At 41.9% G+C, this 14711-nt stretch overlaps 1 protein-coding gene across 1 annotated transcript; it reads right to left on the bottom strand.

The window, feature by feature from the left end:
• Positions 1-1058: 1058 nt before the first annotated feature.
• Positions 1059-14408, bottom strand: GINS4 (GINS complex subunit 4). The gene is made up of 8 exons (XM_019742040.3): positions 14246-14408; positions 13329-13443; positions 8187-8273; positions 7070-7183; positions 4608-4705; positions 4348-4436; positions 2155-2245; positions 1059-2058 (listed from the first exon to the last, which is right to left on the bottom strand). Exons 2-8 carry the CDS (start codon positions 13422-13424, stop codon positions 1962-1964), a joined length of 672 nt encoding a protein of 223 aa, XP_019597599.1. The 5' UTR covers positions 13425-13443; positions 14246-14408; the 3' UTR covers positions 1059-1961.
• Between the last annotated feature and the right edge of the window lie 303 nt (positions 14409-14711).

Below are 14711 nucleotides of genomic sequence, written 5' to 3'. Positions count from 1 at the left end.
TTACTCTGTGGTTTTAGTAGAGACCCTGAACTCCTCCCTGTGGCCTGGCATGCACAGGACAGGCACTGGCAACATGAAGATGTGAGCCCGGCCACTTGAAGTGTGGTCCCTGGGTCAGCAGCAACTGCACACAGCCTGGGATCTCTGCAGAATGCTGGGACCCACCCCAGAACTCCTGAATCAGAATCTGCATCTGAACAAGATCTCCAGGCAATTGGTGTGCACAGTAAGGCTTAGGAAGCACTTACAACAGCGTGATGGCCCTCATCCCTCTCCTGGCTGCTCAGCACCACGATGGAGGCAATGCATGCGCACTTGTGACTAGGAGGAAGGAAACGTCGGCTCCAGTCTTAAGACTCGTCACTGAATATCCGCTTTGTTTCCCACTTATCACATACTACCAGCCCTGCCTACTGCTAGGACTGCTGTGAGGACCAAACGGGGTCCTTGCTAACAAAGCTGGAAGGGATCTGGGCCCAGCGTGCCTCTCAGACCTTATCCGGTACCATTTTCCAAGTTGCTCACTGCATTCTAGCCACACTGACAGCAGGCAGAGCTCGTTTCTACTTCAGGGCCTTTGCACAGGCTGCTTTCTCTGCCTTGAATGCTCTTCCTTTTGATCTCTGTGTATCTGGCTCCTTCTTGGCTATTCAGATCCCAGCCTAATACAGTGAGATTCACTGAACTCAGTGAGAACCTCTCAGACTACCCAATCTAGTCACTCCCTGGTGAGTCAACCTGTCCAAATTCTCTGCCAGGCACTTACCACCATGTGAGCAGGCACACTTATCTTACTCTGGGTTGGACTCTCAGTGCCTTGAACTGTGCCTGTCACACTGAATGCTCAATACATATTTGTTAGATGAATGGCTAAAGAAGGTGAAAGTACTCTTGAAAAAAATATGGTACTATATGAAATAAAAAATGCATAAAACCTTCCTTGCTTTCACCTAGTGATTTCTCTTGGAAATGACAGCAATATTACATCAATTACTCTATAGCCTATGACATGTAAGTGAAAATCTCCTGCCTTTTTATTAAGCAAGAAAAGACTGGAATCCAGGCTGCTTGTTATCATGTTTGAAAGAAAGATGGTTCATTCACTGTTCACATCCCTCCTTTGGGTATCGGTGATAGTCTCTATTCACACATTAGTTTAATTTCATCCATTTCCCTTGAGAAAGCGAAGTGCTTAAAAAGGAAAAGTTGCTACTGAGGTCACAACACAGGATATCAATGTTGCTGTGCGAAGAGCTCTGGCCAAGGACGGCCAGATGGCCTGGAGGCTGGCTTGGCCAAGCGCTGAGATCCAGGGAAGGCTGCAGGTCAGCAGCAGGGAGAACATGCTGCATTAGACTACCAGCCAACAACTGTCCCGAGGTTTCTTCTGCCACAAAACTGAAACTTAATAATGGTTATTGGTTTAGTTGTGACTCCCAGTTAAGCATGAGAGGAGTTGGTTTTAAGACCTATTCAGAACTTCCAAAACGTTGGTTTACACAAGTTAGTGACACGGCATAGAAGACTACAGTTGTTTTCCTTAATCTATTTAGACTCTTCCTACTAGGATGGTTAAATGAACTCTCCTGCCAGGATCAGGTCAGGGCTAATGACTGTCTCCTAATCACAGGCAGTGATATCTCTGTATGAACTACCTTCGCCTCACTTTTCTTAGTTCAAAAAATACCACCAAGGGGAGCACAAAGTGAAAGTCTCCATGTAACTGCCCAGTGTGCAGAATCAACAGAGTAAGGGCCCCATCTGCTGGTTCTGGCTAAAACGGCGGAAAGTTAGGAGACGCAGCCAGTTAGGAATCTGCCCTGAGCACCTTCTCAGGGCCCAAATGATCCACAGCACTGCTGAGAAAAGTCTCTTGTCTTTAGGCACAAAGTGATATGAGGGGTATCTAAATATTTTCTCTCAGGTTCCATGTCTTCATTCTTGCTTATTCATTTTTGGTTTTAAATTAGCTGTACTGCTCCAGAAGCAACCAGAGGTGCAATGGTTTTATATCGGATCAAGTGCTGCGAGCCTTCCTCCAAGTCAATCACATAATCCCTGAAAAAGGAGGAAAAACAATGTATCTGCAGAGCTTAGTTGGTGCTCTATCGGGAGGAATTATTTCCCACTGCCAAAGACTCAGATGTCACTCACCTCTGCTCGTCTGTTTCTGGCTCTACCAGTATGTTTTCTTGTCGTTCTTTCACTCTCAGAAACACATATGAATCTAGATCCGGCTTGGGAACTGCCAGAAAACAGTAATGTCATCAGAAAAATGCTCAGCTAACAACATCGATATGGGAAAAGTTGCTGTCGTTAATTATGTTGAGCACTAAGGGACCCCTGACGTAAAAGCACTTTAGGGGTAAGGTGGTTTGAGGAGAGACCTGGCCCCTCCTTGAAACAGCATACTTCCCACCCAGGGTTTCACACAGCAACCACTCATTCGACAAATGATGAGTCGTTCAGACATGCAGAGAACTCTGCTACACATTGTAGAGGATCCCCGGAATTTGGGCTAAGTAAGACTCAGATTTCACTAGGGTAGGCTGCTCTTCCCCCCCTCCCCGGCCCACCCCACCAGCTTCCAATTTCAGGAGTCCGGATGTAGTCTTTGTCGGGGATCCAGGACAAGTGATATGCGAGTGCTTTTTTGTTGCTTTTGTTTTTTAAGGAAGGCGCAGCTCACAGTGGCCCATGTGGGGATCGAACCAGCAACCTTGGTGTTATCAGCATTATATGTGAGTGTTTTAGGTGTCCACCAGTGTCAAGTAGAAGCTCTGAGACAATGTCCTAGATCCAGTTCCAGGAATTCAAATGCATGCCTGTGGCTGCTTTAATCAACTGGATACAACAGCCTGGACATGATTAGGGATACGGTGCTTGCTCTATTCCAATTCTTCTAAGGTGCAGACAAAACTGGCTGAACTGGACATGGATTGGGCCTTCTGTTTCCCTCAGGCAGGTTTGCCAAAATGACCAATTCAGAGTTCCACAAATCTGGTACGGGTTTGGCTTTGACTTGCTCCTGGTGTTGTAGGCTGCACTGTGCTCTCCCCCCACTCTTACCCCCCCAATTCATATAGTGACACCCTAACTCCTAGTACTTTAGAATGTATTGGAGGTAGGGTGTTTAAAAAGGTAATTAAATTAAAATGAGGCTGTTAGGGCAAGGCCTACTCTGAATGGTGTCCTTATAAGAGGAAGAGACACTGAGGTACTTGTGCACAGAGGGGCAACCATGTGAAAAGGCAGCAAGAGAGTGGCAATGTGCAAGCCAAGGAGGGAGGCCTTGGAGGAAACCAAGCCTGCAGCACCTTGATCATGGACTTCTGGCATCCAGATCTGTGAGAAAACAAATGCCTGCTATGTGAGCCCCCTTGTCTGTGGTACTTCGTTATGGTAGCCGGAGCTAAGACACGTGGTGAACCACGTCTCCACTATCCTGTTCCAGCTCTTCTACCTGCCACAGAGGACACAATGTGGCCCCCAGCTAAGGCTGGGGGGCAGATGAACTCTCAGGGCTCAGTTGTACTTGAACTTGTGGCTTCAGCACACTAAGCTTAGCTTGGGAACAAAGTGGATTCCAGTCCCTGGAGCATTGTTGGATTTGGTCTAGCAATTTTACCTGACAAGGTCCTGCTTGGATATGGCAAGCTGTGACAAGATCGAGGGATATGGACTTTAACCGATTTGCTTGGGGTCCCCATTAAGTTGATCCAAGGTTAGGAGTTACCACCAGAAGTCCCTCCCCTCAGCTCAGCAGAATTTTAAGGGGACTCTGTGAAGAGGGTGAGAGGTGGAGGCACTGGCCATGCTTTTCTTTCCCCGCACTCTCAGTCCTCTTCCCCCTTTCCACAATGAGAGAAACTCCTCACAACAAAAAGATCAGGAGCCCTTAACTACAGGTAACAAGGAATCATTAAAGGTTTCCTTAGCCTCCTATACAAATCCTCCTTGGTAGCTAGATAGTCTCCTGCACAGTCTGAAATCTGTGAGGAAAAGATTGCTCGCTACCTGAGAGCAGAGACTAGAGAGAAGAGCCTGGCATGGTGCAAATGTCCAGGACATAACTGCTGAAGGAACAAATGACTGAACACCTGAATAAGTTTACATTTATAAGAATGTAAACCTAACCTGAAGAACAAATAGCTACGCTTACACCTACTTTTAATGATTTTTTGTTTTTAACTCAGAGCCCTTCCACTCTCTCTCTTTTTTTTTCTGCTTATCTACACACTTATTTTTCCATTTTTGAGAGAAAAAGAGTGCAGACAAATACCTGAAGAATCTTGGGATGTAAACTATGGCCCCTTGGGATATCTGAAAAGAGAATGTTTTGCTTACCTGACCTCAAGAGGTCCACTTTTTGTAAATTAGGAGGCATGTGTTTTAAGGCAACATTCTTTAGGTAGGTCTCTGTGTTAGTCATGTACCTGAAATACATAAATTCAAATCACTATGAGAACATGACCGGTACTAAGAGCCCCCAGGATTCTCAGACAGACAACAAAGGCTCTGAGATCGGCTTCATGGACACAACCACCAAACCTCATGCTGATGAGCCAGGGAGAGAAAGGCGGTTCCCACACTTACTGCCTACTTACTCTTTGGCAAAGGCAAACTCTTCCGGAGAAAGGCTAGAAGGGTCCCCCTCATGGCGTGTTTTCTCCTTCTCAAGGATATGAGGAAAAAACTTCTCTATCTGGGAGGATAAATAAAAATCATCATGAAAACATCTGTCCAGATTCAAGAGTCAAACATACTAGTTTTCAGAAATAGCTTGAGATTAATATAGAAATTGATTTCAAATATGGCAAATCTTTGTGATCAAGACTGTTTTTAATAACAACCTACACTGTGGACTTCAAGAAGGCAGGTTTCAAAGAATTCAGAGGAAAGATCAGGGTCCTAAAAAGGAAGTTTAAAATGGATGAGAGGGGCAGTCACTTTCTTCCTGCACTTATGTACTGCATTTTGGGACTATATTTTCTTTTAATAAATGCTTGGCCTGCTTGGCTTTGTTCACGAAACAAAACAAAAAAAAGGATGAGAGGCTTTCATAAAAGGTAATCTGAAAATACAACTGTAAATGATACTTAAGAGGAAGAGAAGGGGATATTATTTAACATATCTATGTAATTGTACAGGGTGTTCTTCTATGAGATGAAACATACAGAAGCCAGAAAGATGCATACAGAATACAGAAGCAGATAGAATAGTGCACTTAATTATAAGAATATAACCAGCAAGGACAAAGGCCACAATGAGGTGAGGCTTGGAAAAAATGCTAAGAAATACCAGGGAAAAAAAGTTAAAAGCTACAAAAAGACAAAATGGTGTGTGATTAGAAACCTGGAAGGGATTGGTCTGCTGTTTGCAGTCAATGGTCATGGTTACCTCTGTCGGGGAAACGCTCCCTGTAAGTAGGGAAATGACACTAGTAAGGAGGAATTGAAGGCCAAGACAAAAGAACACTTACCTCCTTGAAGGAGTTTACGCCTTTTGGTTTGGCCTAATTATGTTCCAGCACAAACTGGTATTTGTATGGAGTTTAAGTGTATGAAGCACTTTCTCTTGTTTTACGTAAATTGCTACTACTACAGTATCACTTAGTATAGTAAAAATATATGTAGTTCCATAATCTCAGAAGAATTAGTTCAAAAGAGGTGTGAAAGATTAGAGATAGGCAAATTTCCCAAATTTCAAAAATACAGAAGGTAAGGCATCTTCAAATACTTATTAATATCCTTAACATTGATATGTGGTATTAGAATAGATAATTTAAAAGATGGTTTGTGAACTCAAAGAAAATTAAATGGTTAACATGACAAGGATTTACCCTAACAACAACAAAAAATAATTGAGGGTGGGTGGGGAGGCATACTGTGTGTCTCAATTTTTTTCAAAACATTGATAATGTCTTTACGACACCTTCATGGACATAAACGTGGGGCTGGGTGATAATATAGATTGGGAGACTCATAAACAGTTGAATAAAGAATAATGATTCAATGGATAGACGCCAATCTGTAGGGAAGTCTCTGGTGGAATAGTCTATCATTGGCAGAGTCCTTTTTAATGAGTCAGCTAAGACCTTTGATGACATACTCATCAAACTTGCTGATGACATAAAGTCTTAAGAGACAGCTAATTATTAGGTGACAAGATCAGGAACCAGAGACCAGAAAAATGGCTCAATTTAATAGGATGAAATTTAAGAGGGATAAGTATCAAGCCCTACACTTAGGGGTCAAAAATCCAGCCATACAAATACAGGATAGTGACAGGATGAGGTAATAACTTAGAAACTTCAGGTAAGGTTAGAATTAACAGTGAGGGCAGAATGAGTTAGTGTGATGTGTCTGTCAGATACACTAAGGTGATGCTAGGTGGCATTACTACCATTTTAATATCCAGAATAAGGGAAGTGATCATCCTATTTTTCACAAACATGACCAAACCACAACTGGAATATTGTATTCAGTTGAGGTGGTATAATTAAAGAAGGATATTGACAAACTAGGACCTTTGTAGAGAAGCGACCAGGAGAGTAAATAGAAATAAATGGTTGAAATGTTTAGCTGAGAGGACTTCAATGAGACTTAGGTGCTGTCTTCAGATATCTGAACTATTCTCACATAGAAGAATGTATTTGTTTTGTAATAACTAAGGGACAAGTGGAATCAAATGAGAAGAAACTTCAAGGAAGTAAGAACTTTACAAGGCTAAAACAGATATCGTACAAAATAAGAATGTCTTACAATTTCATTTCATACGTTAGATGGCCAGAGCTACAGTTGAATGTCAAGTTAGCACTGCCATGCTGTAACTCCAGGGGGCACCATTTACACAGCAAATAAATAGACTAAAAATGTGTTCCCAGAAGTGTGCAACATAGGTTCCATCTATGCTTCTCCAGAACAATCTCTTGCCCTCCTGGTATTGGGCCTCAGCAGCATCTTGGGGCCATGGACCCTCCCAGGACCCAGCCCAATGTCTCCCCAAGACGCTCACACTATACTACAGACCGCATTGCTTAATGCCTACAGGTATCTCCATGTCAAACCTTCATGAGTCGACACCGCAAGTAGCTGCTAAGGACATAGCGGATCCTCTCCATCTCCATTCGATGGATACTGACCTTCAGATCCCCCTTCTTTGCTCTCTTGAGATTTTCTTCCTATTAAACAGGAAAATGAAGTTTATAAAAAAATACAATATTCAAATACTAAGAACCTTCTTTGTTTAACCTACACACTGCCCACAAAGACCATTATCATTGGCAACACCGAGGACTCAAACACTACATTTAGGTCAAAGGAGAACAAAATACTCATCGCGTAAGAGTTCTCATTTTCTTTTAATTTCATAATTACACAAATATATGACTACAGTCTCATTATATAAAGTTCAAACAATACTCACAGGTATACCTTAGATACATTGCGGGTTTTGTTCCAGACCACCGCAACAAAGCAAGTAGTAATCTTTTTGCTGGTGGAGGGTCTTGCTTTCAATTTGTAAAAAACACAACATCTGTGAAGCACAATAAAACGAGGTATGCCTGTACTTTTATAAAATGACCATTTGAATAGAATCAGAATATGACTGGTCAGAAGGGCCTAGAAGAACTCCAGCCTAATTACGAAGGAGGTAATACAGCAGACAGAAGAAATGTCTACAGGGTCTAAAAAGTAGTATTAAGACACCAGTTGAGAAACTGTAAACTATCAATGTTTTTTAAAGCTACTCTGAGGCTGATAATGACTTAAGCCTAGCTCATTTAAGACAAAGGCCACAAACTCAAATGTCTAAGGGGACTAGGCAGGTAAGACATATGAGAAAGGCGGGCAGTCAGGGACTGTGGGGAACTGGAGCACAGTGAAAGGGGGTGACCTTTACCCTGCCCTGGTCAACTGTTCTCGTAAAAATGTGGGGCTGGGGATGACAGGTTTTTAGACTTTTCATGGGAAGCTGATATCCAGATATTCACAGGAACTCTCATGCTTTGTAAATGTAGATAACTAATTCAATATTAAAAAACAAACAAACAAACAAACAAACAAACAAACAAAAACCTAGTCTGGGCCCGACAAAACAGATTTGCTCTCAGGCCTCTTACTACACTGACAAACCATTTTAATGTTCTCTTCCTTTGTAATCCTGGGATAAGCAACTCTTACCATGTGATCCAGTTGTTCCATGACACATTCTATAATTTCAGGCTTGCTTTCCAGAAGGTCAGGGGCAAACTTTTCATTCATCCAGGCCTAAAAAACAATGCCCCCCCGCACCAAATTTATGTACCGATCACTCACAACGAAGCAAAATAACCCTGTAAGTCTGTACATACCCCATGAAAATCATAGCCCTCTCAGACAAAGAAAACTGTTTGCCTACCAGTTGGAAATACTGCAAATGTGTCGAAGACAAGCTGTGTTTAATAATGGCTTTTCTATTTCTTAAATGTTATCAGTTACGATACCTGTTGCTGAGAGTAACACCGCTGGTATTCAAACAGTACCTTTCACCAAGTGGCGTTAACACATTTCTACTTCTTTAGGAGCTATTTCCCACCAGGGGGCACCAGCACCTTTCTATTTTGAGAGATGAAGGACCATTTTACATAAGTCTATACATCTCTTCATTCCTGAAGCTCAGAGGGCTTTACAAATACTTTTCCATTCATCATCATAATATCTGAGAGGAAACGGATATAGTTATCCTCATTTTATTGATGAGAAAACACAGATGAAGTTATTTACTAACTGCACTAGATAAAGGATCACAATACAAGTGGATATTCATCTGTTAAACAGTTTTGGAACAAGAGGTTAAATCCCTAATAAACGACACAGGCACAGATGCTTGGTACATTTCAGAAATTACCAGAGTTTAGAAAACTGAAATATCCACAGGTGACTAAGGAAAACTACACTTATCTTTCAGTAACAGGAAATTTAGTTTTAGCATAGCTCAGAACTACATGCCAACCAGGATCAAGTGATTCCTTTTGACATCCTTGAGTCTCTGCTTCTCCAATTATCACCATCAAGACATTATTAAATACTGGGTGTTGCTACTACATTAATTTTTGCAGGTGCTCAAGCTTCTGTACTAGTGTTGCAGAAATTAACAAGGAGACCTTGTAGTTTCAAGTAGCATAATGAGAGAGAAAAGATTAAATTGTCATAAAGAACTTATAAAGCAGTTTTCTTTATAACTGACATTATTAAATATTAATAGGAACAAAAATATTTATGAAATACATATTAACATGAAGAATAGTGATATAAATACCTGTGTACATATAACATCATTAACAAATATTAGTATTTTAAAAGTCCCTGTGTGTCTCTGCCTCCTCAGATATAATCATTAGCCTGAATTTAGTATTAATTTTCTGTACAGTTTCACTACATTTGTTTGTATCTCTATAATTGCTTCTGAACCTTTTCATGACAGGGCATTCAAAGAACATGACAGCATTTATATGGTACATGGAAATAAAATGGAGTAGATTTGGGGGGAATTTCTCATTTATGTTATGCAATTATGATACAATATAAAACACTAGGGGAAACTTATACTAATATAAAACTTTCAAATAAAATCTTTTTAAAATAGATTTTGTGTTTAAATCTATGGTGTTTTTAAAATAATCATGTTCTATGTTTGAAATGGCTACCTCTGGTTCCTGATCAAAATTGTTTTCTTTTTTTTAATTTATTGGGGTGACAACGGTTAATAAAATTACATAGGTTTCAAGTGTACAATTCTGTAATACATCATTGATACATCACATTGCTAATCAAAAAATTTAATGCCAATCTGTTTATCATATTACAGGCTAAACTGTGTCCCCCTTCACCCCTCAATTCATATATTGAAGTTCTAATTCCTAGTACTTCAGGATGTGACTGTATTTGGAGAAAGGGTCTTCAAAGAGGTGATATTCATAAAGTTAAAATGAGATTAGGTGGGCCCTAAGCCAATATGACTGGTGCCCTTATAAGAGGAAGAAATTTGAACACAGACACACAGAAAGAAGACCATGTGAAGACACAGTGAGAACACGGTCATCTACAAGCCCAGGAAAGAGGCCTCAGAAGAAACCAAACTATGTTGGCACCTTCATTTCAGACTTCTAACCTCCAGAGCTGAAAAAATAAATTTCTGTTCTTTAAGCCACCCAATCTTTGATATGCAGCCTTAACAAACTAACAAACGAATAAAATGAGGAACTTTGCACTGTAGGCAATAACTTCTAAATTATTTTTTATAGGCATTCAAGAATATCCTATATGTGCTTCTAGCGCTGTGTTTATCAGGGGCCCTTGTCAGGTTGATCAGGCAGTCCCACGCAGCCCGAGTCTGTGTCCGGCTGCAGCAGCTGGCCAGGTGATGGACCAACTCCTTGGCTGCATTCAGGACACTGCGAGAGAGCATCAGGCACGAGACGTAACTCATGCTTATCCACTGCCAAGCTGAGGCTGTGCTGTCAGATCCTACTATCTTCAGGCTGCCTTCCAAGGAGCCCCTGACGACACCCACAAGAGGCAATGAGCCTGGGGGCTCTGGGTGCCCCAGAGAGGGGAGGGTAAACATCACCCAGGCGTTTGCAGCGCACTAGTTTGTGCCACTTCACCCAAGCTGGCGAGCTCTGCCTTAACAATAGTTTTGCAAGTGTTTGAGCTTTACATAAATGGTTTCTTTAGAAACTTATATATTTTTTTGTTCCGTGTTATATTCCTGAGTTATCCATGCTGTTGCAGGAACAATCTTTTACTCATTTTATTGCTGTTCCCCACCTCTTGTGTGTATATGCCATAATTTTTTATCCATTCTATTGTTGAAGGATATCTGAGTATTTGTAGTTTTTAACTATTGCAAACAATGCTATGAACATTCTGTGCATGTCTCCTGGAGTACACGTGAACTTGTACATGGGTATGTACTGGGCAGTAGAATCACTGGGCCACAAGATATGTATGCCTTCAACTTGACTAGACAATAACAAATTATTTTCTAAAGTGACTGTACCAATTACATGCCCCCTACAGTAGACAAGTGAGCAAACTGCTCTACATCCCTACATCCTTGCCAATACTCTATATTGTTCATCTTTTTCATTTTTGCCAATCTGATGGGTGGGTATGAAGTGCTAGCTCATTGGGATTTAAATTTTCAGTTTCCTGATTAGTAACAAGGTTGGATATTATTTTAATATGATTATTGGCCATCCTGGTTTCCACTTCTGGGAGATTCCTATTAAGACTTCGTTTTTCTCCTGGTCAATTTATAAAGTTTGTGTATTATGTATACTAATCTTTTGCCAGTTATATATTTTGCAAATATTTTCCCGCAGTTCTGTGGCACGTCTTTTTATTCTCAGGAAGATGTAAAAACGGAGTTCTTAATTTTTATGTAGTTGAGTATATCAGTTTACTATATAAACTGTCCTTCATGCTTTATGCTTCTTGATTTCCATTTAATAAACCCTCATGCTTTATGCTTCTTGATTTCCATTTAATAAACCCTCTCCTAACAAAGCAAGGGCTCTTAAACTAGGGTCCCCAGACTAGGTAGGCAGATTTCAGGGTGTCTATGAAACTCCTGAAATTAGATGCAAAATTCTGTATGAGTCGTGTATTATTTTAAGAAGAAGGGCCAGAATTTTCACAAGGTCTGTGATATAAAAACAAATTATAAGAATCACTGCACTATAGTAAGGATGATCATATAAAATATAATTTTAAAATTATGTTCCTTTGATTTTGTTAGTCTTGATGGCATGTATGTTAGAAAAGAATGAAGAACACTAAAGTAACAAACATGAGAGAGTTCTGGAAAGGGGCAGTTAAAGGGAGACAACAAGGGGCCGGCCCAGTGGCTCAGGTGGTTGGAACGCCGTGCTCCTAACGCCAAAGTTGCCAGTTCGATTCTCACATGGGCCAGTGAGCTGCGCCCTCTACAGCTAAGATTGTGAACAACGGCTCTCCCTGGAGCTGGGCTGCTGTGGGCAGGGCTGCTGCGTGCTGCCATGTGCTGCCAGGAGTGGCCAGTGGCCAGCGTGAGCAGCCATGGGCTGCTGTGGGCCATGAGCGGCCGACAGACGACCAGCGACCGACAGCCTCAGCCGGGGGAGTGCAAGGCTCATAATACCATCATGTGTCAGGGAGCTGTGTCCTACACAACTAGACTGAGAAACAACGGCTTGAACTGGAGTGGTGGGGGGGGAGGCGTAAAAAAGGGGGGGATAAAAAGGGGAGACAACAAGAATAAGGCAGTATGTGTAGTGGAGTAAGAGCATGAGTTTTGGAGTCAAAGAAACCTGGTTCATATCCCAGCTCTGCTGACATTGTGTGACCTTGGGCATGTTACTTTATATCTCTAAGCTTCAGTCTCCTCATCTGTAAAATGTAGATAACAATAATACTTGCCTCACTGGGTTGTTGTAAGGATTATTACTACTCACAGCTAACATTCAGTGAGGGCTTGTCATGTGTCAGACAATATGCTAAGCACTATATATATATATATATATATATATATATATATATATATATATATATATATATATAATCTCATTTAATCCTCACAACTCTATGAGGTAGCCACTATTATTAACTTCATTTTATAGTCAAGGAAGTGCTTGAGACAAGCTATATAACTTGCCTAAGGTTGCATAAAAGACTAGTGGCATGGAGGGGTTTAAATACAGAGTCTGAACTAACTATCAGCGCTTCACAGTTAATTGTAAATAACAATTAGCACACAGGAAATACTCAAACCATAGCTCTTATGACTAAAAAGAGAGACAGCCTAGAAATGATTTTAGATAAGCAATGGAAATATAGAGAATAATTGACAAAAGAAAGTACCTGGGAGGAAAAGGAAGAGTAAGACCAGTTTAATCCTAAAAAAGGTGTTTCAGCTCTTTCTTGCTAACCCAAGCATTCTATAAGTAAACAGCAGGTGTTTCAAGGGACTAAAGCATAAAATTTACAAGTCTCCACTATAACACCTCTGTAGTCCCTGAAACTACCAAGTAGCAAATCTTTGCTCTGTGAACTGTTCTACCAAATGTATCCAAAGCTGTCCCTTACTGGCCCCACTCGAGAATTTTGTGTTTGACATGAGTTCTCTAACAAAGACTGTTCCCCCCACTTCCTATTTCTGGGCAGATGCTAAGACCCAGTCCCTCTTCTCTTGAAATAAGCCTTGAATCCCATTTCATCATTTCCTGATTCCTGACATTTGTACAGTTGGACTAAATAAAAACGCTAAGATTGACGCAAGGGGATTCTATTTGGGACTCTTACCTGCTCCAGCTTTTCAATGAGCTCTGCAGGAGTTAGGACCACTTCCTCACTGCCTGCATCAGAATCCTGTGCCGTGAGATCCAGTTCCTCTGTCATCTTCTTTGAAACCAGGAACCTATTAAGAATAAAAGAACCCATACCTTTCTATATGTTTTCCATTTATTTGCAAGAATAGGCAAGTACATACTACAACAGGTTATAGAGGCTCATTGGCAGTGGCTAGAGAATTCATAGGCTTTGATATTTCAATTCTTTGCCTCCTTCAAACCTTAGGTTAGGTTATCAGTTCTCACCTCTTGTGCTTCCAGGCACAACTCAAATTGAGCATCTGTCACACCATGCAATAATGATTCGTCTTTCTGGTCGAGATCCTCTCCTCACGGCCCTTGTTCACTTCAGTTTAAATATGAATTACTCATCTGCTCCGTGCCTGGCACTTGTAAATACTGGGGACATACCATGTTTCCTGAAAATAAGACCTAGCCGGACCATCAGCTCTACTGCGTCTTTTGCAGCAAATATTAATATAAGACCTGGTCTTATTTTAATATAAGACCCGGTATAATATAATATGTAATATAATGTAACATAATACCGGGTCTTATATTAATTTTTGCTCCAAAAGACACATTAGAACTGATGGTCCGGCTGCGTCTTATTTTCCGGGAAACACGGTAATTACCTGTGTAGTCCCTGCGCTTGGCACAGTACTTAACTCATAGCACTTCAAGTTGTTGGGAGAACCAATCAATGTTGCAAGGCCCAGCAACATCAGACTAGACAGCGATCCCAAAGCCTTAAGAAGATGGTTGGTAGGGACGAGAAGTCGTCCCCGGAGCCTCAGGCACACACACACACACACACACACACACACACACACACACACACACAATCAAAGGTCCCACTCGGATGCTCACCTGGGCACCTAGGAGGCAGAGAGGCACCCCGAAGTAGCAGGAGATTAGGACGGCAAGCTCGTGGGGGGAGCAGCACCGCTCTCCCAAGGAGAAACTGGGGGCCCAACAATTTTCTCTAGGCGTTTCCCGGACGTAATCAACCCTTCACTTCTCAGCTCCCGCGCTTCTCTTAGAAACGTTCCACCTAGCTACAACGTCACCGCGCACGGGCGGCACTGACCAATCAAGATCCGGTGTCCTGGTGGCCCCCCCCAGGGGGCGGGGACTCGCGGCACTGCCGAGTGTTTTCCCTCCTTAACGGACGCGGCGGGAGGCTGGTCCGAGTTAGCTCCGCCCATCGCGCTGGCCGCCCCTGTGTGCGGTCCCGGCTAACATCCCTGAGGAGCGGTCGGGAGGGGGCGCCATGCTACCGCGGCTGAGGCGATGAGGCCTTCGGGGAGCATAATCACCCGAGTACGCCCTGTCC

This window comes from Rhinolophus sinicus, chromosome 16, assembly GCF_057876585.1.
Source record: "Rhinolophus sinicus isolate RSI-liver-muscle chromosome 16, RSI-T2T, whole genome shotgun sequence".
NCBI classification, from domain to species: domain Eukaryota; kingdom Metazoa; phylum Chordata; class Mammalia; order Chiroptera; family Rhinolophidae; genus Rhinolophus; species Rhinolophus sinicus.
The sequence above is the reverse complement of the archived record's forward strand: the minus strand, read 5'-3'. Positions and strand labels throughout refer to the sequence as shown.